Here is a 26,597-nt window from a genome sequence, read left to right on the forward strand (position 1 = left end):
AATAAAGAAAACAGTAACAAATAATCAAACTAAATGCAACAGCACAAATATATACAATTACAAAAAGCTATTCAATTACAAAAGCTATTCAATCAAGAGCAGTGAGTGATTTCCTTGTCTTTTGTTGTTTAACATTAAAAACAGCAGGAATAGACTGCTATTCTTTTAAGACATAATTCACAGATCTAGTACACTGATACTGGTACACATGCATTGCCTTTCTCAACTGTTTACGTTCACTTAAGACAGTTTAGTTTAAAGACAGATGGTGTGTGCTGTTCATGTCTCACACTTTCAACACCTGGGTGATGAAGGCATAAATTTCTGGTATACTAGCGTGCATATGGCATTCCGTGTTGTTTGTCCACATTTTTTGATCATTATTGTTGTAATGTGGGAAGCCAATAGGTCTGTTTCACGCATTATTTTCAACAAATCAAATGCATGCATGGTCAGATTTGATATGAGCCGTGGTGCAAGTGGGGTCAACCCAAAGTGGACGTGGGCGGAAAGTACCAAGAGTACAAATAATACCAAAGTTCATTTGATGACCCAAAGTAGCATACATTTAGATCATGATAACCATGCATACAGCCCCTCAATACCATGGTAAAATACAACTATACGGTTTCTAGGTATTTGTATGAAAATCTAAATACATTTAGTACAAATGCAAAAACATAACAGATTAATCACAAAAAATATTGTAATTAAATTTCATTACTCCTTTAATACATTGCAGGTATATATTAATAATATAATATATTTGATATGAAAATCCCACATTTATGCTACAATACCATGTTTTTACCAGGTAATATTACTACAGTAGATCCATGGTAAATGATGATGATTTGTAGATTGAAAAGCCTTCTGACTATCTTTGTGCAGTGTTTCTCCATTTGTATATATACTGCAGTCAAATGTTCAGACGATATAAACCGTCATACCGCCCAGCTATGCAGTGTTATTATTTATTTAATTATTATTTATTTATTTAATTACTAATTATTACATTTCTAGGCCTAAATACTACTGTTAGACCTTTTATTTATGAAATTGTTCTGTTGTATTTATCTGTGCTTGTAATTTGTGTTTGTTCTTATTTTATTACTGACTGTTTACCTGTCCATTATAATGCATGAATTTTCTTAGTTAGGCTAGTAGTTTTTACAGTAGCATTGAAGTATTTAAAGTGTTCTTTACAGGGATACTCCAGGCTAAAATGAAAATTTTGTCATTAATCACTAAAGGCGGGCGTACATGGTGCGATTCTGAAGGTCGGAACGTCATGAGCCCTCACACACGTCATGATTTAGTTTATCCGAAAATCGTACGGAGGCAGTCACACACAACACAAATTTACTACGATGAACAGCGCTCTCTTCCACCCTAAATACCCATGGCTGAAGTGCCCTTGAGCAAGGCACTGAACCCCCGGTTGCTCCCCGGGCGCTGGATATAGCTGCCCACTGCTCCGGGTGTGTGTTCACGGGTGTGTTCACTTCTCACTGCTGTGTGTGTGCACTTGGATGGGTTAAATGCAGAGCACCAATTCCGAGTATGGGTTACCACACTTGGCAAATGTCACGACTTTCACTTTATTTTACAAACTCTGATGTAAGCATTTTCATGCCATTCATAAAAATATGGATTCTGAGGATGAAATAGTTTTCTTTGTGGCAGCTATGGCTTGTGACGTCCAAAAAAAGAAACGAATACATGGCAAAGAGAATGACTGAAAAGAAGAGAAAAGCATGGACTTTCTGTCCTTCATAAACAACTGGAGGTGAGAAGGATATTTCTGAATTTCTGATAGTTTTGCAGGAAATACAACAGGTAGCCTGTATTCATTCATAAAGCTGAACAGCAAATTTGGCACAATTCGAAATAACAAATAAAAAATAGAGCTGTATAATTAAACTACAATTACTATATAGACTATTTAAATACATAGTATGTGTTTTTTGTCATCTTCTGATTGGTCAACTTCAGATGGATCGCCAAATTGTCTGGTTCAACCGCACATATGCCACGAATTGAAACCTGAAGTCCGATTTTTTTTGACAAGTTTGAAAATTATCGTGAGGTTGGGACGTCCTTGTAACATTCTCGGATCGGCCCGTAATTATTCTCACACGGTACGAGCTGCAACCATGAGAAGGCAACGAGTGCGATTTTCTCCCGAGAGAAAAAAAACGCCTGCGAGCTCATACGACAGCAAAAAACGCACCGTGTACACCTGCCTGTACCATGTCTTTCCAAACCCATAACAGCTCTGTTCGTCTTTGGAACACAATTTAAGATATTTTGGATGAAAACCTGGAGGCTTGAGACTGCCAAGTAAATAACAGTGTCAAGGTCCAGAAAAGACATGAAAGTCATCATCAGAATATAAAATCTGCCATCAGACGTGCAATCTGGGTTATATGAAGCGACGGGAACACTTTTTGTAAGCAAAGAAAACAAAAATAAGTTATATAAAATAATACTTTATTCAATAATTCCTTTGTCAACGGTCTCCTCTGTCTCTCTCCATATCACCGTATGCTGTGTATGCTCTTCTCTGTCATCCACGCCACAAGGATGCACTGTTTCTACATGTATTTAGCTTTGATTTTAAATAAAACAGCGCATCCTTGTGGCGAGGAAAAAAGGTTGGGAAACGCTGGTATAGAATATATTTTCTGCCTCCTTCTGTCATAAAAAGCCACTGATGTTGCATAGTAAAAATATGTTTTAATGTTCTCTTTTGCTCGACGACAGACTTAGAAACACTGTCATTACAAAAGATGTTTGGTGTGTGTTGCTTTTTCAAATGCATGTTATAAGCGGGGAGGTGTTTCCTTATCTCAGAGCGTAGACTCACAGGTACACATAAACAGAGAAATAAAACGGACAGAAAAAAAGTGTTAAAAAAAACGTGATTGTCCTACCGAACGGTTCACTATTATTTTAAGAATTGTGTTGTCCCCTAGATATACATACATAAACACATCATTTTGAGCTACAGGCAAAAAAGTTACGAGAAAAATGTCGAATTTGGTCGAATTTGAGGTTTTCACAAAAATTAGTTCATTAAGCCCTCATCTAGCAATCCCAATGCTCCAAATAGAAATTAAACATCTAAAATTATCTTTATTAGTATGTTTTCTGAGAGATGTAGCTTTTCTCTGCTTGCTTCTTGAAGGCTGGTGCTTTCCCTCAGCACAAGTTTGGTTTAGTTGTAAAGCTCAGCATTCCAGCTTTGTGAATATTCAGAGAATCCTTGATGAAGTCTGCACCAGTGAAATGTGATGTTAAAAACCCAAACTGAAAGCTGAAAAGGCATTTTATAATAATTCCAAAAGATTGAAAAAAAAAAAAACTAGGGAGTTGAAATGGTAACTGAGCTAATGGGTGATCCTCTGCTGCCATCTACTGGATATAATGGTAATTTCATGTCATTTTCCTCTTAAAGGATTAGTTCAATTTCAAATGAAAATTTCCTGATAATTTACTCACCCCCATGTCATCCAAGGTTGTTTAGGTCTTTCTTTCTTCAGTCGAAAAGAAATTAAGGTTTTTGATGAAAACATCCCAGGATTATTCTCCTAATAGTGAACTTCAATGGCTACCAAACGGTTGAAGGTCAAAATAACAGTATCAGTGCAGCTTCAAAGGGCTCAATATAGCTATTTTTATTTTATCTTTGTTATTAAAATTTAGAACAACAATGCAAATAAAAATAGCTGTATTGTGATTATTAATGTAGTAATTATTATTAAGAAAAGAAGTGGAGGAAAGGACACAATATTGCTATGTGATTTTGCTTTAACTTGATTTTTCTCAAAATTGACTTTGCTGACTATCAATTTCAAACGGGTGTAGCTCAGTCAATTTTTTGGTAGTTTCTAAGATTGTGAAAATAAAAAGATTTTGTTTTTTTCATTTTTTATTGTGATTTGTTTGGACAGAACAGGTCACACACACACACACACACACACACACTTTACAGTACTAATTTAAAGCAACACTATGTAAATTTTGGTGCTCTAGCGGTTAATAAACAGACCTGCATGCATCCTGCGGAAGAACATTCAAACCGGAGCTGCTTTTCTTTATGTCTTTGGCGATTCACACAGGTATGTGTTACTCCGCCGTGGTGACGCCTCGAACAGGCTACAATAGTCCAAAAATAAACACTTATTATAAATGTACCGTAGTGATTTGGGATAAGACAAAAAGGCAGTTTGGTAGATAAATTTATGATGTATTTGCTCATTATATACATTTTGTAAATTCTGAACACAAAAAGTTACAGTGTTGCTTAAATTTAATGACTACAATACTAATTTATCACTAGAAATTACATCAAAATTGTAGTCATTAAATGTAATTAATATTGTAGATGATTTGGTGTCAAAGTGGAAAGCAAAAGCTCCTGTTCAGCAACATTTGCATACTTAATAATATATATATCGTGAGCTGGTCTTAGTTTGTTTTACTATTGCTGTGTTTTTCATTAAAAATAATAAACTTTTTAACAAAACAGAGAGAATGTGAAGTTGTACTAAACTGGCCGACAAACACAGCCATGCAGGAACAGCATGAAGAAATCAAGCATGCTGTGATAAAATAATCAAAACTATCAGCCACAGAACGACAAACACAATCAGAGGAGACCCGTAAGAGCACGTGACATCTGATCGTCACCAACATCAATTATTCTTACACCATACAAACACTGGATGAGACAAACCGCAGCTGCACTATCAGCTCAAATCACTCCATTAATACAGCAGAACCTCTTAAGGATTGTGAGAATAACTGTAAAAACACGTCCCAGAGCACTCACTCATATAACAAGATGACATCAGCAGCAGCACACTGACAGGTCGCTACATGTCTGCACCGTCTGAACGCATCCGGCTTGAATCACAGCAGAAAACACTGCGGCACTGCCACAGTTTCATCCATCTGTCCGCACTCATCACTACATAAGAGTCATTCAGCACACGACCTTACACAGCGACTAATGAAGGCGTCTGTGTGTCACCAACATAACAGGGACTGACCCAGCAAGCTTTTAGCTATAGCCTTAACCACTACACCACAATCTGAGAGCCTTCAGGAAAGTATGAAAAGCATCGTCAGAATAGTCCATTAAAAGAATCAACATTCTATTCTGATGATGCTTTTCATACTTTCCTGGTCCTTGACACTGTTATTTATTTGGCAGTCTATGGGACAGTCTCAAGCCTACCGGTTTTCATCCAAAATATCTTAAATTGTGTTCCGAAGACGAACAAAGCTTTTATGGGTTTGGAATGACATGGGGGTAAGTGATTAATGACAAAATTTTCATTTTGGGATGGAGTATCCCTTTAATAAATATATGCTTTATTACGACGTGTCAGTGTCTTGGTTCATTTACTGTGAATCGATCCATTCAGAGATGTTGATATCATGAGCTGTATGCGTGCAAATGAACACAGAGCCAAGCTTCACTCTGAAAACGGCAACGCATGTTGTTATTTGCCACCAACCCCTTTAAAATAAAAAAGCATGATGGTCTATTGTTTAAACATTTGCAAATTAAGACATATTTTTACAAAGAATTACAATTATTGTTATTACTCAATTTTTCTAAATTTACAGTGTAATTACTGACATTGTTCTTATTTATTTATACACACACACACACAAAGAGCTGGGTAGTAACGGATAACATGTAATCTGGATTACGTAATCAGATTCCAAAACTCAAGTACTTGTAATTAGAGTAAACTACTTTTTAAAATACTTGTAATCAAACTAATCCATACTTTTTTATGGATTACATGATTACATATTATTTACACAATGGTAATAAGTCATTCAAAATGCATTGATTCTCCTAAGTTTCCTGTTTTTAACGTTTATATTTTTCCTATTAAACCTGGCGTTTATATACCTTCGTGATTCTTCGAGTTTTTCCGGCTGAAGGGGGGGGGTGTCAGAATCGTGCTCAGAAGAAATCGGTAACAAGATAAAGGAAAATGGAGGGGAACGCAGCCTTTAATCACTGGATGTACTGACATGATTAAATTTTTAAAGAAAGACATGGGAAAAATGTCACTGTTCAGTGTAAACTCTGCCTACCACAGATTAATTTGCTGTCCATGGAAATCTTTGACCTAGCAAAGTTATTGCTGGGAATTTCATGTTCTTCATGTTGATTTTTCTTCATTGTTACTACCTTATGCACTTCCAAGTGTTTTGAGTTGAAATATTTGACCTAGAAATGGTCTTTAAAATATATATTAGTAATGTTATTGTGAGTTTTGTGTTATTTAATATTCATTTTTGTAATGTTGTTATTGTTTGTCTTTAACTCATTTTTACTATGCACTTAAATGTTTTGAGCAAGGTACATTAGTGTTAGTATTTTTTAATTATTAACTTTCCATACATTGCACTTGAAAAAGAAGCAATTGTGGCTCTTGTTGTTGAATTAAATATATTTTTTGGAATATATTTTTTTCTTTGTATCTGTCAAAATAATACAAGCTTAGGCTAATTCAATAAATTAAATTACATTGACATTTAGTCATTTAGCAGACGCTTTTATCCAAAGCGACTTACAAATGAGGACAATGGAAGAATTCAAAAACAACAAAAGAGCATTGATATTCAAGTGTTATAACAAGACTCAGTTATCTTAAACACAGTACATGTAGCAAGGGCTTTTAAATCATATAATAAATAAAAAGAAAACAGATAGAATAGAAAAAGAATAGAGCAAGCTAGTGTTAGTTAGTTAGTGTTATGTGATATCAAATAAGGGTTAGCACAAATGTAATCTAAATGTAATCCAAAAGTAATCAGATTACGTTACCAAAAATGTGTAATCTAAGAGATTATATTACTGACTACAAATTTTGTCATGTAATCTGTAATCAGTAACTGATTACAATTCATAAGTAATCTACCCAGCTCTACACACACACACACACACACACATATATATATATATATATATATATATATAAATATTAAACCACAAAAATTATAATTGCATGGTCATTAAATTGGTCAGAAACAGTGGGAATGTGGCCTATGAAAACTCATGTGGAAAGAGTTTTTTTTTTTTTGTATACATACACAGTGAAATGGTTACTGAAAGAATCCATTTATGAACACCCTAATCCTTCAAGTTGTTCCCAAATTGTTCAGCCTAAATACTCCAAAATACATAAATAAACAAATACATACTACATACATAAATCTGAGTAAAAATTAGGTTACTTTTCAGCTTGTTTAGAAAATAATTGTTATTTTCTTTGCAGATGTACTTCCCACCAAAATCATTCCACTAACTCTAAAATAATTAATTCTTTCATAATATAGCTATTCAAGTCATCTGGTAGATTGTTTTTAGAACAGTATATAAACTGCAAAAAATAAAAATCTCAGTTTTTTCCAATATTGTGCAGCCCTACTTTTATTTATGCAAGTATGCATTAAGTAGAACAATATTTTTTAACAATATTCACAAAAAAATCTGAAAACAGACAGTGTTTCACAAGCGAAGCTGTGACGCTGCTGATCTCAAACAGGCAAAAATGTTGGTTTATCAATTGCTGCCCTTGTCAATCGTCACATTCAAGGACAGAAGCCTGTGGATGGATGAACTTTATGAATGACATGCCTGCAGACATGCAGTCACATGATGTGTATGTAGGTGAATGAGGTTATTACATCTCAAGTGTATGAAGCTGGACTCACCGTGGACGGTGAACACATTGAAGTGCTGCGCTCCCTGCCGTGAGGTCTCTCTCTTCCCTGCTCCCTTGATGAAGGGCAGCGCCGGCAGACTCGGCCTCCTCTGGTCCCCGACAAACTTCCCTGGCTGCTGCCCCATAAGGGCAGAAGGCCAGGCGGCGGCCGGACACACAGCGGATGAGGATCACACTCCAGCAGCTAGAGACGAGCGGGACGTTACTGAAGACGGCAAGACGGGGACAGTCCAGTCTGCTATTCTGTGCAGGACATGCATCGACTGCTGGGTGACTGACTACAGAGAGCAGATCACTGCTTTAAAAGCTCAGTCTGCACACAAGCAGATGTAATAGAGCAGTGTTTTCAATGCACCGTGGGATTAAGAGTAATGTCATTCTCACACAACAGAATGCGAAGAGGACAATACATCCGTTTCTAGGGTCAACATCAATGCATGAGGATGTCCCAATCACCCTCACTGAAATCTCCAGCGCAAATACACTAAAAACATAAACTCTGTGCACAGCAGTGTTGACCTGTCAATCACAGTGACGTCACATTAATATGATCGTCTCCACTTACAAACTACTGACCCATCAGACACGTCAATAATTAGTTCACAAGCCCTGATGTGCAGGATATGCGTTACAGTCCAATAAATGCTAAACCTTTTGATGTGTATCTTAGGTAGTGATTGTTAGACGAGTCAGTAGTTATTCTTACACATCTGCTTCATCTGTAAACGAGGAAATCGTCGTCACTGACGTAAATAACTCCAAATTAAACGCATTCAGAAGAGTTCAGCGAATTAAACCCAAGTAATAATAGTTGCGAAATAAGTCATGTAACTGTCTGAACCCTAACAGAAACACTCAAATGCGCATTCGCGCAGTTTTAACCCGATTTAACTCTCAGTTCAGGTAACTTTGATTTGTAGTGTTTAGTTGGAGTTGTTAAAGTCTCTCGTCACTTCCGCGTGTCTCTCTCTCGCGCGCGCTCCACAGGCGACCGTAAACTCTCTCCGCGCCGTCTTTACGTCTCTCCTGTCGGGCTCGTTTTCTCACCGAACATTCGCTGGACTCTTCCGCGGTCTTTTAATGTTGATTCTTGTCATGTTTCATAACTTTCAGCACTTTTCTTGTAGTCGTTCGTTGTCGCAGGAACCGCCATATTCGCGCACGCGAGCTGCGCTCGTGACGTCACACACCTCGCTCTTCCGCCAACAAGCGCTTCAGATTCAAGAAACTGGTTTAACAGGAGTATTAATCACCTCGTGAATATGATTGATAATTATGGGAATATTTTAACTTATGCACCATCTATGCGAACCCACAGTTGTCCTGTCCAATTTAAGGAATTTAATTCTGTTATTAAAGCTCTTGTTCAGCTTGTTAAAAGTCTACTATAATAACTCTATAATAATGACAAAACCAAAACATTAAATGGTGCTGAGCTGACTGATATAAAATGCAATAACAAAAATATTTGTACTATTTTTCAAAAACAAAATAAAATATCACTAAGAGGAAATTTTTTTTGGAACTCTGTTATTAAATAATAATATAATAATAATTAATTTAATTTAATTTAACTCTGTTATCGATAATAGTAGACTGCTACCCTTTAAATATTGTATTAATAATAAAACTATAGAAGTACCTTTTAAAATTAATTAAGGTACTCTGATATTAATGCTTTATGTTCCTAAAAGTGAGAGAGAGCTGGTGACTCATTTTTTTCTTTTGGATGGAAATTTTATGAAAGTGACGTGACATTCAGCCAAGTATGGTGACCCATACTCAGAATTCGTGCTCTGCATTTAACCCATCCGAAGTGCACACACACAGAGCAGTGAACACACACACACACTGTGAACACACACCCGGAGCAGTGGGCAGCCATTTATGCTGCGGCGCCCGGGGAGCAGTTGGGGGTTCGGTGCCTTGCTCAAGGGCACGTCAGTCGTGGTGTTGAAGGTGGAGAGAGAACTGTACATGCACTCGCCCCACCTACATTTCCTGCCGGCCCGAGACTCGAACTCACAACCCTTCGATTGGGAGTCCGACTCTCTAACCATTAGGCCACGACTTCCCTGAAGTCGTTTTATTTTTAATTTAGTAACGTCTTTTATATATATATATATATATTATTTATTATTTAATATTATTATTATTATTAAATGATATTATTGTGTATTATGAAAACAAAACTAACAAAGGTCTTGAATACATTAATTTATTTATATTGCTGGCAAAATGTTATATACATTAGCAAACTTGTTTAAATTCATCCCCATTGTTGTTTATTGTTGAATTTGATTGTTTTATGTCTTCTTTGAAATTGTTAAAAAAACAAAAAGTCATTAATATGTTTCAAATATTATGATAGAACAACTTAAACTATATTATTTTATGCTATGATTTGTTCAGTACTTGTTTCTCCCTTCAATAATAATAATAATAATAATTATAATAAAATAGTAATAATAATAATAATATAAAAAAAACAGAGCAAAACTTAAAAAAAAAAAAAAAAATCGCTTCAGTTCCTAAACTTAAAAGCAATAAGAACAATGGCTTTGGCACATCCTCTGGACTGAAAGATCCTGGTTTGGTGTTGTTATGATTTGACAATGATGACAATTGTTGTTGTTGTTTTTTTTGTTTGTTTGTTTGTTTTTCATTGTTTTTTTCTAACATTCAGTTAGGCAAAAAATAAATAGTTTCAGTTCCTTGATATTTTTTAATACCCGGTTGTAGTTTTATTGGTTATTTTTATATTTCTACTTGTCCTTGGCACATTTTATTTATTTATGTAGTAACTTGCATCTGCAGTCCCTGGGCAGGATGCTGTTAAAAATTACAATTCTTCATTACAAACAATACAATACATAGCCTATAATATTACATCACACTCCATAGAAATAAACATCTGGTCAGCGATCGCATATTTGATTTTCCTTAAGCCATACTTTAAGTTGTCTCTCTGAAAAGACTGAATGTTGTACACTCTCTAATATAAACAGGTAGTGAATTCCATCTTTCTTGATATGTGGATTATACAAACTTAATTGTATATTTTTACAATTGAAAAATTTAATTGCTTCAGTTCCTTCAACAATAACTAAAACAACTTTTAGATAGAAGATTAAGAAAGCTGCAAATGTATTATGTTTATTACTATTACTATATTTTGTTTGTTTATCAATTCCCCCAGGCTGTATTTGTAGATCTTTAAAAACAATTATAAAATCAATTAATTTACTCAAAGCTCATCAATATCAGATTTCTCATTATTTTTAACTCAAAGTATCTGACTTTTTTTCTTCAATTAAGCAAACGAATTTGGTTTTGCCGTTTTAAACTGTGTGCTACCGACTAAAAGTAGTATAACAAAGTATTTATTTTTAAGTTGATGATTATGATGATGTTATCTACTTCATAAACACGTTGCAGAAGCGCTCCGCTACTGTGTTTAATGTGTGGTAACTATTAGCGCCCTCTAGCGGCCTGATACTGCAGCACAAGACCGAACCACTGAGACTCTCTCAATTATTAACACTATACTAACTCAACAAGCAACAAGTGTCTGAAATTGAGAAATTACACGTGCAGATTCATCACTAGTATAACTGCACATACACAAACTTCCATTACAGTTTCTAACAATAAGAAGTGGTTTATAGATCAAATTTGTGTTAAAGGAACAGTTCACCCAAAAATGAAAATTGCTGAAAATAAAGCTTCCTCCAGTGAAAAAGTCCATCACATCTCAAATTAAAATGCACCCTTCTTTCATTTGCTTGGAACGGTTTTGGCTTGTAAATGGTGTTTGATCCGTGCATATTTCTCTCCTGATTCAGACCAGGAAGCGTGATTATGAACTCATATTTCAGCACAAGATGTTAATTGATGGACTGGAGTGGTGTGGATTACTTGTGGATTATTGAGATGTTTTATCAGCCGTTTGGACTCTCATTCTGACGGCACCCATTCACTGCAGAGAACCCATTTTTGAGGAAATGACGGAATGCTACATTTCTGCAAATCAGTTGCCATAAAGAAGCAAAGTCATTGCCTGAGGTTAAGTACATTTTCAGTAAATTCAAAATTTTTGGGGTGACCTTTTCATTTAACACACTTATACGTTTATGCATTTGGCAGAGGCTTTTATCCAAAGTGACTTACGTTGCATTCAAGGTACACTTTTACATTTTATCAGTTTTTGTTTTCCCTGGGGATCGAACCCATGACCTTAGCATTGGTACCACCATTGGCCTGACTGTTGGGTTTCAGAGGCTGTGCATGATGGGTTTCTGTTCGCACGAGGAGCAATAAAAGGCACTTGTTTTCTGACAAACTCGTTTATTCCAACATATTAAACTATAAGGGTTTATATGAAACATAAGATGACGGTCAGCGGTTTATCCTTCATGCTCAACTAGGCGCTGCCTTGTTTCCAGAATGATCTCCTCCATGATCTCTGGCTTCAGGATATCTTTAATCTACAAGGAAACAAAGTGAGATGCAAAGCTTCATGCTTCATGGACATGCATGTAGAGCTCACTGAGACATCACGTGATGAGAAATCCTAATCAATAATACCTGGTGCGTAAGAGATGCTTCGTAGCAGTAAAGCACGCTTGTGTCGTACAGCAAAACCTTATGAGCCGCAAGAGCCAACAAACAGTTCCTGAGCCTGGAAATCACCTCCCGATCAGACAAAGACACGGGCTGAGAGAGAGAAATGATGTGTTTAGGTACTCGTCTCTGTATTATTCGTGTGATTTCGTGAGCAGCAGCAGAAGTCTGACCTCCATGCTGGTGTAATATCCTCCGGCCTCCTCGTCCTGGTGTCCCGGTGTGGGATACAGCCACACATAGCCGTTGTTGCCCAGTATTATGGAGGCGCCGCACGGCAGATTGTGGAAATGAGTCTTCTGTCTCTTCACTATGGACGGTGACACGAGCACCAGCACACCCTGACCCAGCTGACAGAACAAACACAGCGTCATTCACACTCAGCTCATAACACTCCGTTTTAATACAGTGATGTGCGTCATTCTCACCTTGCCGTACTTTAAACTGCGTGTGTGCAGAGAGAGAGCGCCATCTGAAAAGATCGACTGAACCTCTGCCTTTGAAAGGGGTTAAGGAGCACAGCTGCAAATAATTATTATAATATTAATAAATCTGATTTAAGCGAGATGCTGATACACTCTTTAAACACTTTAAAGTCAAGATAATAAGAGTCATGACCAAACATCAGACAAGACATTCAATGCACGATGAGAATCACATGATAACCAAACAAATCTGAGAGATGGTACAAGAATCACATTTTGATGAAAGATATGAAAAAGGTATTGTATTGCTTTGGAAAAACAGTATTGTTATTTTAGGATTATTTATATACTATAATAATATTAGCTTTTGTTTTTATATTTTCAATTTTCATTTTAATTCTAGTCCATGTTTTACGTGCTTTTATCATGTTTGTGAATTTTCTATTCTGAAGATGTAGTTCTAGCAAATTTTGTTATGATTTCTATTTAGATTTATTTAAGTTTTAGTACTTTTGTAGTGTGCTTTTGTCCTTTTTTTATTTTTAAATATTTCTATTCAGCTTTATTTTTTTATATGCTTGTCATTTTTATTTGTTTTTGTTTATAACATTTCTATTTAGCTTTATTTTGTTTCAGTAATTTTAGTTTAATTTAAACTCCTAAACTACTTAACTTAAGCTAATTTTATTTCAGGTAGTTGCCGAGGCAATGTTTAAAATTTTCCTTAAAGTTTGAGTTTGTCATCTTTACATCGAATGTCAGATTTATTTCAATTACTGAAATGATGTGTAATATTTTCTTTTTTTTAGTTAACAATAACAGTAACTGATCGGAAATGAATCACTGACTATCAGAGCAGGAACACGTAATAAGCAAGTCAACGATGATTTCATGACTGATGTGAGGATACACTGATGAGATCTCCTTCCTGAAGATAGTCTCTCATGGCCAGCTCATCCTGCGCAGATCGCCTTCTCTGAGACACAAACAACAACATCTCATTCTCTTTGACTCCTACGAACACTTAGATGTGGTTCTATGGGCATTTCAACTAAGACACCTGCTGTAGCAACTAGTATAAGAAATAAATTAGTAAAATACTAGAACAAATGTGACTAGTCAAAGGTATCACTGTGTTTGATGACACCAAACTGCCTCACATAATAAGTCATTTCTAGTCAATATTTCATATATGGTCTTGGTAAGCAGCGGAGCAGAATAACATTCTGGCTGTGTAATATCCTCACCAGCTCTCCTCCGGGCAGATTGACTGAGGACAGCAGCAGCACTGAATCCAGACGTGAATTAGTCTCGACCTTCCATCGCTTCTGCTGCACCTGGACACACACATTAGAGACACACATCATCAGAGAGCCCCGGCCACCACAGACCTCTCACTGAACAAAACAAACCTCTGTGATTCTGCCGATGACCACGTCGCCCACCTCGCCGTTGTACCTGCGGGAGTGAGATCGAGACGCGGTGAGTGTGAGTGTGTGAGTGCAGTGCAGTGTAAATGCAGTGTTTAAGTGTGCACCTGGTCTTCAGCGGTCTCACACAGATGAGTTTGTTGACCCGCTCCACCTCTCCAGCCACTGAAGCCGTGAGTCTGTCTTCATCCATGTATGTGCCATGACCCCTGAGGAGGAGGAGGAGGAGTTTCACACACACACACACACACACACACTTATATACTACATTACTTACACTCATTAGTGAACAGAAATCTCCAATAAGATCCTCGACACATGATTGATGTTTCTAACACAAACGATCTCACTCTACATGAATAGTCAATTATTTTACAGTAAGAAAAACTGACATTAACTATTATTAATGTCTTAACTCAGGCTTTTTACAATAAGCTTATCAGCTTTACAGACGTGTGCGCGTGAGTCTGATGGTAACTCTCCTCAGCACAGAGTGTTTTCGCTCATTTAAGGACAGGCTTTTACCTCATGAAGCCCGTGTCAGATGTGATGACATCGCCAGGAACCACCAGATGTTTGTCGTCCCGGTTAGACTGTGATGCTGCCAGTGAAATGGGTTTGTGAACCGCTGGGAGCCTCATCTCCACCGCCATGCTTTACACCGGGCGCGTGCAAAATGGCAGAGCGCGCGACCCGATTTCATAATAAAAGCTCAACTGTATTTGTTTGAATCATCGATGAACTGACTTTATATGGACTTTGTTATTGTCTTCTTGCATTATTGACAAATTATTTTCCTGCTTGACACTGTAAAGCTGCTTTGACACAATCAGTATTGTATAAATGTCCCTTATACAAATACTGGTCAAGGTGACATGACTTGTTTAAAATCATTAATTCATCGGCATTTGATACTGTATTATTAATTAGTTAAATAACAACAAACAACTTAATTATTAATATTATTATTCTGCTTTTTTTGTTTGTTTATTTATTTATTTATTTTTATTTGTGGTGTGAAAACCTGTGAGCTTTTATTTTGTTATAAGATGAGTGTCCGCTAGAGGGAATCATTGATTTTATTATAAAACTGATTAAGGTTGATTTATAAGGTGAATTTGGTTTGATGGTGTACATTTACGCAAACAATATACAGTGCATACAACAAATACATTCTTTCAGCTAAAAAAAAGTATAATAATAATAATAATAATAATAAATGTTTCTTTCGACTTTGAGACAGCCTACTTTGCACATTAATGCACTTAGAACTGTCTCTTTCTTTTAATATAAACAAACAAATAAACTGTAGAATAATAACGTAAAAAGTTGGTGTGTTTTAATCTGAAGTGGGCGTGTCTTGTTGTCGCCTGTCTTCCGGGGGCGTCACGAATCGATCGCCTCGCGTTAATCAGCAGAAAATTAGAACAGCGCGTGTCCCGGAGAGATGAGCGCTGTTTCGGGTTTCGGTAAAGCGCTGGTCATCATCACCGGAGCGTCGAAGGGTTTCGGCCGGGCTCTGGCTCTGTCCATCGCGCCTCGTCTGGCAGCGGGTTCGGCTCTGATCCTCGCGGCCCGATCGGATGACAAACTGCGGGAGCTGAAAGCTGATCTGTCCCGCGGTGAGTCCGGGCTGACGGTCCGCTGTGTTGCAGCTGATTTAGGGTGTCAAACGGGTGTAGAGAGAGTAATTGGCGAGATCAGAGACATCGATCCGGACATCGATCATCTGCTGCTCTTCAATAATGCAGGTGCGAGTTTAATATTCTCACAAACTTAATTTTCTAGATTAGTTTTGCACTTCCCTGAACTACACATGTATTTGCATCCAATGTACACGCGCAGAAAACATGATAAAGGAATAGTTCACTCAAAAATGAAAATTTACTGCACTCACCCCCAGGCCAACCAAGATCTAGGTTTTTTTTTTTTTTTTTGGCTTCAGGTAAAAAGTAAAGTAGATTTAGCTGAATTCGTTTGCCTTGGTGATTCATAAAAGGCAAGTCAATGGCTACCGTCACTTTGAGAGTCAAAAAAGCATATCAGGCAACACAAAATTAATACCCTTAGCTCCAGACGATATGTTTAGGTAGGGCTGTGCAAAAAATCGAATACGATTGTCATGCGCATCTCATCAGTAAAGATGCTCCTGTAATTAGTGGTATATCTCCAGCATGTGCGTTAAGATCAGGGTTGCCAGGTTTTCACAACAAATCCTGCCCAGTTGTTTCTCAAAACTAGTCCAAAACTAGCCCAATCGCGTTTCCAGGAGGTTCCCCGATAAAAATTGCATCCCGGAGTTAAAATATACGTTTTTTGGCAGGGTTGCCTTGGTAAAATTCTCATTTTAGGGGCTAAATATCACGTTATTGGTATTGGGGTCGCATCAACCCGCGGACATGAAAAACAATCGCAGACTTGGCAACACTGGTTCAGGTGGAGCGGCATTTACTACACAGAGCCGTAGTCCACCGACAAGCTACACAAAATCGCTTTCAAAATCGACAAAGAATCGCCTGCGATTTTAAAATTGATTTTGTGTAGATTGTCAGTGAATTACGGCTCTGTGTAGTAAATGCCAACCAGGGTTGCCAAGTCTGTGGTTGTTTTTCACGTTCACGGGTTGAAGCGACCCCAATACCAATAACGTGATATTTAGCGCCTAAAATGTGAATATTACCTAGGCAACCCTGCCAAAAAAATGTATATTTTAACCCCGGGATGCAATTTTTATCGGGGAACCTCCTGGAAACGTGACTGGGCTAGTTTTGGACTAGTTTTGAGAAAAACTGGGCAGGATTTGTTGTGAAAACCTGGCAACCCTGATCTGAACGCACGTGCTGGAGATATACTACTAATTACAGGAGCGTCTTTACTGAAGAGATGCGCATGAAAATCGTATTCGATTTTTTTGCACAGCCCTATGTTTAGGTCTTATGAACCGAAATTATGAAGGTAAAACAGTAGCAGAACTCGAGAGCTTGTTGGTTTGAATGTGAGAACTTTAATATTCGTGTTTGTAAGTTTTAATTTATACTCGTAGCTCTACCCGTGTTTTGAATTTGAAGTTGCAGATTAATAGTTACAAATGTGTAAAAATGACATTCACATAAACAAAATGACAGACACAAATGTGTACAACATATTTACTTTTGCACTTTACTGCAGTATTGCAGAACAATCACAAGTCTCTCAGATCTGGCAGCACAACCTCAAATCTCAGTGCTTTGACTTTTGCTTCTTTTGTGATATTCCTGTAGCCAAACCAAGCGGCAACCTTCCGCTCTCTCCCGTGAAACATACATGGATGTGACTAAAACTGCAATTCATCGACTGGCCGCTAGAGGCTGGCTTCAAAAGGGAGTCAGTCCCCTAAGCCCCTTTCACACTGCGATTCCAGAAAACACACCAGCAATGTGTCCTGGCAATTGTTCTCGGGTCACTAGATTTTGCCTCTTTCACGCTGCCAGTGATTACCCGGAATATGTGCGTGCGTTCACACACAACCCGTAAAGGTCCCATGAAGACACGTGATATCAGGGTGTGATGTGTAATGTACGACTCGAAAACGCTAGGCACGTTAACTTTAACTTAAACTGGCGAACGATCTCCGCTTCAGCATGGATTAGTGAGGAACTAACTGATCTCTGCTTCGTTACAGTTTGCACATAATTGTTTCATCGCGAACACTGATCTGCCTTCAAAACACCCGCTTAAAGAGTCGCGTGATAACGTGCGTCATCACTACGACACACCCTTTATGGCAGGGATAGGCAACTCCGGTCCTGGAGGGCCACTGTCCTGCAGAGTTTAGCTCCAACCCTAATTAAACACACCTGAACAAGGCAATCAGTGTTTTCGGGATTACTAGATAGATACAGGCAGGTGAGTTTTTATGAGGGCTGAAGCTAAACTCTGCAGGATAGTGGCCCTCCAGGACCGGAGTTGCCTATCCCTGCTTTACGGCATTGGTTCTGGCTTTTGTTCACACAGCGCTCGTTCTGGGACTGAACCCGGCAATGTTACTAGGTCCCCGACCGGGGATCAACCCCGGGACGTGTTTGCGTTCACACAGAAGGCGACCCGGCAATGTTCCGGCAATTTTCCGGGTCGAACGTGCAGTGTGAAAGGGGCTATAGACTCCCCATGTCAAAATGCCCAAATTTACAGCAGAAATATATGTTTACAGCCTAGTACAAAAAGTGGTTTGGTCAGTATAGCTAATTTTGCCCTTCATGACCGCTGTGAGGGGGTGAATTTTTTTTCAAACTCATCTGTTTAAATTATATTAAACCTTAAAGTTCTGCATAATTAAGGGCGTGGCCACTTGAGTGACAGGTGGATTGCCGCTGCTGACACTGCCGTCGCACTTGGTGGGCGTGGCTTCAGCAACCAGCTCCCGCCTCTTTGCCCATTTTTGATTATCTGGGAGTGACGTGCAGTGACGTGCTGTCAAGGTTGTGATGGCCGGAAAGGCCTTCTGAATGCTAAAATGACAAATGGGACACCCTACGGTCTCATGGACTTAACGGACACGTGCACGCGGCGGCCATTGTAAGACTGCAAGTGCACAAGAAGTGTTCCAGTTGGGACAGGGCCAAAATTTCTGTGTTGTCCTCAGTTTCTTGTGTAAATAAATTACAAAGGTAGACTTGTAAAAGTAAAAGACCATGCAAGAATGTGAAAAATCAACTGTTGTCTGGTGATGCACTGTGGACCTGGATAAACATCAGTTTGACACATCTTCAAGAATCGACTAAAAACACATTTCTTCCATCTTTATTTGACCCTCTAACTCTAGCACTATCTACAGAAGACAGCCGTGTTACTCTGCAATATATTGCATAAACATATAAAAGATGTTGCATTGTTTGTCTACCAGATAATACTTGAATGCCAAGATTAATGTAGTAGTTTAAAATCCTGTAAAAGCAATAAAATGCACATAAGGCATGGAGGGCTGTTTCGAGGGAAGAGCTATATTAACCTCTGCTCTTACGCCAGTTATATATAGAATAACCCAGACTTCCCTCCAGGCAGATTTGATAGGAGGTTTAAAAATAATTTTGGGTGAATCAAGGTATTAATCGGCTTATGGATGTGTTTGATGAAGAAGGCCTAATGTCCGTTTAGGATCTGAGACAGAAATATCAATTATTAAAACAGGAATTATTTCCTTTTTTTACAGATTAGAAACTATATTTTGAAAGAAACCTCATTATGCACTAATAGAAGTCTGTCTCCTATAGAAAAACTACTTTTTCAAACACCTGGAAAGAGGTCAGTGGGTTTGTTATATAAGGTTCTTAGTGTTACATTTGAGGGACAAGTAGTTTTGAATACTAGACTTGCTTAGGAGAGGGAAATTTCTATCTCTATAAGTGAGGAAGAATTGGGTAATATTTGGAAATATGCCAAATCCATTTCGGTATGTAACCATTACAAGGCGTTGCAATTTAAAATTGTACACAGAATGCATATTTTACCAAACTGTAGACATGCATTAAACAGTACCCTTTCACCTCTTTGCCTTAAATGCACAACACAAGTTGGCGCTCTCACTCACTGTCTTTGGTCATGTAATCAGTTACAAATATACTGGGCCAAGATTGTATCTGAAATGAGTAATATCTGTGACAAGGTGTTGGTTTAAAGCTTTGATTTTATCAAAAGTAAAGAGACTTTGATTACAATCTTTTCACATTTACAGCCAGGAAAAACATGTTAATGAGGTGGATAAGTGATAAGACTCTGACTATATCGGGATGGCACAAGATTTTAATGGAACTAATCCAACTGGAATATTTAACATGTTTAGTTAATGGTCAGTCAGGTTAGCTTTATGATGTCTGGAAGCCTTATATCAGTAATCTAGGGACTGATTTGTCAACTATCCTGTACCCCAAGTGAGTGTATACGATTTTGATCTTGTATTGTACTACAACTATGTATTTAGTGAGGTTATTTACTTAATTTGAGTATCTAATTTTTCCTTTCCTTTTTAGTGGCTTAGGATAAGTCTGCTTATTCTTATTTTGCTGACTCACCCTTTTTTTGTGGTTTGTTTTAAATTGGAAAATGTTCAATAAATATATTGGTGAAAAAAAAAATCCTTTAAGAGCTAATTTGGCTTGTGCATAAAAATGTTTCTTTCCACACGGCATTGTTCACTGGTCAGGCATCGACCAATAAAATGGCTTCATTCGCACCCCAGCCCCTCCCCCAGATCTTTCTCCTCACATCTGCATGTACAAGTGCACAAGTGAGTTTTGCTACAGGAATATCGTGAAAGGAGTAGCAAAAGTCAAAGCACTGAGATTTGAAGTTGTGCTGCCAGATCCGAGAGACTTGTACAGCGAAACTGAAGTAAAGTGCAAAAGTAAATATGTCGTACACATTTATGTCTGTCATTTTGTTTATGTGAATGTCATTTTACACATTTGTAACTATTAATCTGCAACTTCAAATTTAAAACACTGGTATTTTGATAGTTGTCTGTGTGCAAATTGTATGATTCAGCTTTTCACATCAGAGCTCAGAGTGTCAATTTCAGCTTAAAAACAAATATTAATATGACAAGTTTTCACTTTCAAATCAACAAGCTCTCGAGTTTTGCTTCTATTTTATCTTCATATCAAGTTCAAGTTCAGTTTCTTTATAAAGCACAAATAAAAAGAGCCACAGGCCGACCAAAGTGCTGTACAAGTTAGAAAAAAATAAAAGATTAAGTACTCTAAAGTCAGCAAAACAGTTTAAAACAAAACACTTATAAAGTACACAAATAGTAGCAAAACAATTTATGATAGAACACTCTTATAAGCTAAAAGCAACAGAGAATAGATAAGTTTTGAGACATGATTTGAACTCAGACAAAGTGGAGGCAGATCTAATATGGAGTGGGAGCTTCATATGAAATGATTGGTCTGTGAATAATTACCATTAGTTGTGGCCTAATGGTTAGAGAGTCAGATGTGTTACCCAAAGGTCGCTGGTTCGAGTCTCGGGACCGGCAGGGATTGGACAGTGGGGAAAGTATTTATTTGATGCCCTGTTGGTTTTGTAAGTTTGCCTACTTACAAAGAAATGAAGGGTCTGTCATTTTTATGGTAGGTTTATTTTAACATATTGAGACAGAATACCAACCAAAAAATCTAGAAAAAAAAACATTATATAAAGTTTAGAAATTGATTTGCATTTCAGTGAGTGAAATAAGTATTTGATCCCCAAGCAAAACATGACTTGGTGCAGAAACCCTTGCTGGCAAGCACAGAGGTAAGAAGTTTTTTGTAGTTGGTCACCAGGTTTGCACACATCTCAAGAAGGATTCCTCTTTACAGATCCTCTCTAAATCCTTATGGGTTCTTGGCTGTCGTTTGGCAGCTCGAAGTTTCAGCTCCCTCCACAGATTTTCTATTGGATTGAGGTCTGGAGACTGGCTTGAGCCACTCCTTAGTTGCCTTGGTGGTATGTTTCGGGTCATGGTCATGCTGGAAGACCCATCCATGACCCATCTTCAGTGTTCTGGCTGAGGGAAATTTGAATCAATTTCTAACCTCTATATAATGTGTTTTTTATTCTGGATTCTTTTGGTTGATATTCTGTCTCTATCTGTTAAAATAAACCTACCATAAAAATGACACCCTTCATTTCTTTGTAAGTGGGCAAACTTACAAAATCAGCAGGAGATCAAATAAATATTTTCCCCACTGTATATCATCAGAAGCCACGGGTATTAATTTTGTGATGCCTGATATGCTTAAAGTGCCAGTAGCCATTGACTTTCATTTTATGAATCACCAAAGACCACAACTTTAGCTAAATTTTTTATTTTTTTTACTGTTCTACTGAAGAACAAAAGTCATCTACATCTTGGATGATCTTAGGGTGAGTAAATTAACAGCTAGTGTTCATTTTTGGTTGAACTGTTACTTCATCATGCTGTGATATGAGGTGAGTGTTTCTTGTGTCCTGTGAACGCAGCTTCTCTCGGGGATGTGTCGCGGTACTGTCATGATTTCACGGATGTGGATGAGGTGAACTCGTACCTGTCACTGAACGTGAGCTCTGCGCTCTGTCTGACCGCGGGAGTTCTGCGCGCGGTCCCACAGCGCACTGGCCTGACGCGCGTCATCGTCAACATCAGCTCGCTGTGTGCGCTCCAGCCCTTCCCGTCCTGGGTTCTGTACTGCAGCGGGAAAGCGGCCCGGGACATGATGTTCCGCGTGCTGGCAGAGGAAGAACCGGATCTCAGAGTCCTGAACTACGCACCAGGTATGAGATGTTGACCAGACAGGGATAAGTCACTGACACTGACTGTACAGAAGCTTGTTTTAAAAAAAATAAAAAGGTAATTGAGTTTATTTCTCACAGACTTTTTTGTGTATATTTCTGAGGGGGAAAAATGAAATGCAAGATATGAACTCTGTAAAAATTCTGTATAAAATCTGAATTGTGAGATGTAATCTTCCAATTTTGAAGAATTAAGTCAGAATTGTGAGATAAACTTGCAGATAAACTAGCAGAAACTATTCTGTTTATATAAACTGTAAGAATTGTAAGAAAAAAGTTTTTGTTTTTATTCTGTGGCAGAAATTGGCTATCATACATTTGTACAGATATGAAGAGACTGTATGATTCACTGATGTCAGAACACTGTGACACAAGCTTTTGTTGTGCATGTTAATCATTTCACCATAAACATAAAAATACACAATGTATTTACATTTTTCATGTATTTATAAAACAAAGATAGTTTAAGCAATTTACCAATATCTTACAATATTTTTATTTGACTCTAAATTAGGGGTGCACAATATTTATCGGACTGATATCGGAATCGACTGATAATGGCTTTAAATGTAAATATCGGCATGTACCGATATGAAAAATTATGCCGATATGTCCTGCGATAAGAGGAATACATTAACTCACATGTGCTCAGGGTGTGCTAGTGATTAGATCAAGTCTGCACTGTGGATCATTCTTGAAGCAAAGTTTTGTCTGAATGATGATTAGATTCACTCTTTTGGATCGCTGCATTTAATCTGTGAGAGTTGTACAGAATGATAGAATAAACAGTGAGCACGTGCAGCAGCGGCAGCCGCCCCCAGGTCCTAGCGCCTGTTCTGTAAGGGGTTTTAATCTGTAGGTGGCGCTGTTGTCCTACTTCTAATTAAATTAAAAGCAAAATAGCCTACACAAATGACATTTAGACTGTGTTTCTGATTAAGAAGCAGTAATTGATGTCATAAAATAATGAGTATGTTTTGATTTAAAGGTCAGAAGCTATAGCTTACATGAAAAAAATCACAAACATGACACTTGTAAATTAAATAATTTTATATATATTGATTTATTCATTAATGTGTAATATGTTTTATTTTTTAAGCAAATCATATGCTCTAAAATATTTTGAGAATTTTTACAACTATTTTGCTTTAGACCATCTACAAATTTTAAATCTTAAAATAAAATGTTAGGGTTAACACAGCGTGTTTTTTGCACAGGAGAGACTTGGTGTTATTTCCAAACAAAAAAATATATATATATCGGTATCAGTATCGGCCAAAATGAGTTGGCAGATATTGGATATCGGCAAAAATCCAATATCATGCATCCCTACTCATAAATCTTTAAAAACATTATACTCACTAAATTAGGAAACCATATTTTAAGATTTTCTGGCCGTTTTGTTCTCCAGAGCAAAAATGCATGCACTGTGCCAGAAAATGATTGTGAAATGTGACTGTGAAAAGGCTTTGGTTTTGATTTGTTTAAACTCGTGAACTGTTTGATTAAATTCTTACATGCATCATGGGTTTGTTACGCAGAGGTGGCACTGTTCAGTTATGATTCAAACTCATGTCATTGGCAGGCCTACAATGATTTCTAATACTTCGGCTCTTTTATAGCACCTGTATCTTACTCTTGCAAGTATATGTGCTCATCCTGTGATGTGTTAATGGTGGGATTGTGGCGTCCCGCAGGGCCTCTGGACACAGACATGCAGCTGCAGGCGAGGAGCAGCTCTGCAGACGACGCTCTGAGGAACTCGTTCAGCGTCATGCACGCTCAGGGTCAGCTGCTCACCTGTGATCAGTCCATCAACAAACTCATCAAGGTCCTGCTGGAGGACAAATACCCCTCGGGAGCACATCTGGACTTCTATGATTTATAGAGATTGTGCCTTAAACAACCACTCATTCTCTAGAGTTCATCCCATTTGATTAATAATTAATTGATTGATTTGAGGGCAGACGTTATGTAATGTACCTTATTTTCTTTAATGAACCAATGAATCTCATTTATGAGCCATTAATGATCTCTAATTTCTGTCTGATATGTTCTAGTGTTGTCGAACTTCAATATTGTACTTTGAAAAAAATATATTTAAGCTTCACTGATATTGGTGTATTGAAACTGCTTCAAATATTTACATTTATTCATTTAGCAGACGCTTTTATCCAAAGAGACTTACAATTGAGGAATACAGCAAGCGATTCATCTAAAAGAGGCAAATAAACACAGGAAGTACTCATAATACAAAGTTTCATACATTGTTCGGATTAGTACAAGTGCTAGACGGAGGGATTAATGAAAGAGAAAGCAAAGGTTTTTTTTTTCCATAATGCTGTCAAATTTTCAGTATCGCTATGTATCAAAAATGTGATATTTTGATAATGTTGTGTTCATTGGAGTGATGAGCCTGAGAGTATAGTGTGTTGATTTATTTGAGGTGTTTCATGAGGATTTTACTTTCAAATTACTGCCAGTCAGATCTGCTTCTGGACCAAAAGAAAGCTCTCTGTTTGTGATCGTTTGCCAAATGATTCTTCATTATGTGTTCAAACTCATGATTGTTTACTGATATCTTTCTAGCTGCTGCCGTTTGTCATAAATACATGACAGCTACCATGTATAAATGTGTCACTTACGTTATTGAAGTCCAGACCATGTGATGTATTTTATTCTGAAATGTTCACTGTGTCTTGAATTGCCAGCATTTTTTTTTTAAATAATAAATAAAGATTATTTTCTTTAACTTGTAGTTTTTAAGAATGTTTTTTCTATAATCAAAACTTATGTTTTATGTGTTATCTATTGAATAAAAATGTAATAATAATTATGAATAATATGGCATTGTGAGTCATTCTTCTCTGTGGTTTTATATACAGATGCAGATTCTGTATTCCAGTCAGTTGACCTTTACTGGTATTGTTTGTCGTCACTGGAATAAATGCTGTGTTCCTGCAGTGTTTCTCTCTGTCATGTTTGTGTTGATTGTGTCCAGTGTCTCTGGATGCTTCTGCTCATATTCTTTCCGCACTCCTACTGTAAACAGTTGGATGAAACATACGCAGATGTTTGGAGAGATGGTACTTTTTCCAAAAATCAATCAAGTTTGGAAGCTCTGGATTTTACACACCTGATGTAAACCCTGTACATGTAAACTCTGACAAATAAGGAGCATTCTGTGTCAGGGAGCGCCTAGAGCTGCTTTCATAATGACCTAATTTCTTAGAAATCATTCTTGGGAACGTAAGTGGTTGATTTTATAGATATCAGCTTTATTGGTTTCCATAATTTCCAATTTCCATCTTTTCTAAAAGTCTTAATTTGGCCTTTCACAAATTAAGGACATAAAGGTCTTTTCTGAGGAGAAAGTCTTAAAGTCATGGTATTAAATGTTAAATATATATATTTGTTTTATATATTAATAGTAATATATATTGTTTTCTGAGAATAAAAAAAAAAAAAAAAGAGTGCTTGTTTAAAACAAGAACAAATATCTGTCAATGGGGAATGAAAACCAGTGGAAGTTATTTCTCTAGTGGTTGAGAGCAGTGTTACTCAACCCTGTTCAAACTAGATACCAACACTGAACTATGGATTTTCTTTCTGGGAAATTTCCACATTTACTGCTATTTAGTTTGGTGTATTGGTTCCGGTCCAAATGTAATTGTACTGTAACAAGAGTAAAACAGCCTGTTTTTGGTATTTTGCTCTCTGAACATAGTTTTGACAGTCTGCAAGTGTTACATTTACATGGATTTATCTGCACAAAATAATTGTTTTAGTAAAAAAAAAAAAAAAAAAAAAAAAAAAAAAATGTAGTTCACACTTTATATTAGGCGACTAAACTACTTTTTTACTGTGTATCTACATGTTTTTCTGGAAGTTTCCGGCCCTGGTTTTGGTTATTTCACTCTTTGAACACAGTTTTGTTGACAGTCTGTAGGTGGCACATATACATGGATTTATCTGTACAAAATAATAGTTTTAGTAAAAAACATGGTCAAATGCCATTGGAGAAGTAGGGGGTGTACATGTACATAAAGTGGAACAAAAATCACAACACA

General features: G+C 37.2%; 3 protein-coding genes across 3 annotated transcripts in view; 1 reads left to right on the forward strand and 2 right to left on the reverse strand.

Annotated features, from left to right (window-relative positions):
* abl1 (c-abl oncogene 1, non-receptor tyrosine kinase) overlaps positions 1–8,976 on the reverse strand; it is a 44,704-nt gene extending 35,728 nt beyond the window's left edge. Inside the window, exon 1 of the mRNA XM_042715736.1 lies at positions 7,750–8,976. Coding sequence (XP_042571670.1) covers positions 7,750–7,885 — 136 coding nt within the window. The 5' untranslated portion in view covers positions 7,886–8,976. The remainder of the gene's footprint in view (positions 1–7,749) is intronic.
* Positions 8,977–12,095: 3,119 nt separating this feature from the next.
* exosc2 (exosome component 2) lies at positions 12,096–14,925 on the reverse strand. Its single transcript, XM_042715757.1, has 9 exons — positions 14,764–14,925; positions 14,346–14,447; positions 14,221–14,266; positions 14,056–14,145; positions 13,719–13,784; positions 12,812–12,880; positions 12,557–12,733; positions 12,348–12,476; positions 12,096–12,247 (listed from the first exon to the last, which is right to left on the reverse strand). The coding sequence occupies exons 1-9, from the start codon at positions 14,889–14,891 to the stop codon at positions 12,167–12,169; spliced, it is 888 nt and encodes a 295-aa protein (XP_042571691.1). The 5' UTR covers positions 14,892–14,925; the 3' UTR covers positions 12,096–12,166.
* A 662-nt stretch (positions 14,926–15,587) lies between these two features.
* On the forward strand, positions 15,588–25,490 carry spra (sepiapterin reductase a). Its single transcript, XM_042715769.1, has 3 exons — positions 15,588–15,989; positions 22,219–22,509; positions 24,225–25,490. Exons 1-3 carry the CDS (start codon positions 15,686–15,688, stop codon positions 24,413–24,415), a joined length of 786 nt encoding a protein of 261 aa, XP_042571703.1. The 5' UTR covers positions 15,588–15,685; the 3' UTR covers positions 24,416–25,490.
* Positions 25,491–26,597: the final 1,107 nt, after the last annotated feature.

The sequence above is a fragment of the Cyprinus carpio genome, chromosome A3 (genome assembly GCF_018340385.1).
Source record: "Cyprinus carpio isolate SPL01 chromosome A3, ASM1834038v1, whole genome shotgun sequence".
In the NCBI taxonomy this organism is placed as follows: domain Eukaryota; kingdom Metazoa; phylum Chordata; class Actinopteri; order Cypriniformes; family Cyprinidae; genus Cyprinus; species Cyprinus carpio.

Excerpts from the sequence above, each read along its gene's own strand:
- exosc2 (XM_042715757.1), bottom strand. The coding sequence starts at position 14,891 with ATGGCGGTGGAGATGAGGCTCCCAGCGGTTCACAAACCCATTTCACTG. Across the intron at positions 12,477-12,556 it reads GATATTACACCAGCATGGAG|CCCGTGTCTTTGTCTGATCG; the intron begins GTCAGACTTCTG and ends TCTCTCTCTCAG. Across the intron at positions 12,248-12,347 it reads AAGCATCTCTTACGCACCAG|ATTAAAGATATCCTGAAGCC; the intron begins GTATTATTGATT and ends GTTTCCTTGTAG.
- spra (XM_042715769.1), top strand. The coding sequence starts at position 15,686 with ATGAGCGCTGTTTCGGGTTTCGGTAAAGCGCTGGTCATCATCACCGGA. Across the intron at positions 15,990-22,218 it reads GCTGCTCTTCAATAATGCAG|CTTCTCTCGGGGATGTGTCG; the intron begins GTGCGAGTTTAA and ends CTGTGAACGCAG. Across the intron at positions 22,510-24,224 it reads AGTCCTGAACTACGCACCAG|GGCCTCTGGACACAGACATG; the intron begins GTATGAGATGTT and ends GGCGTCCCGCAG.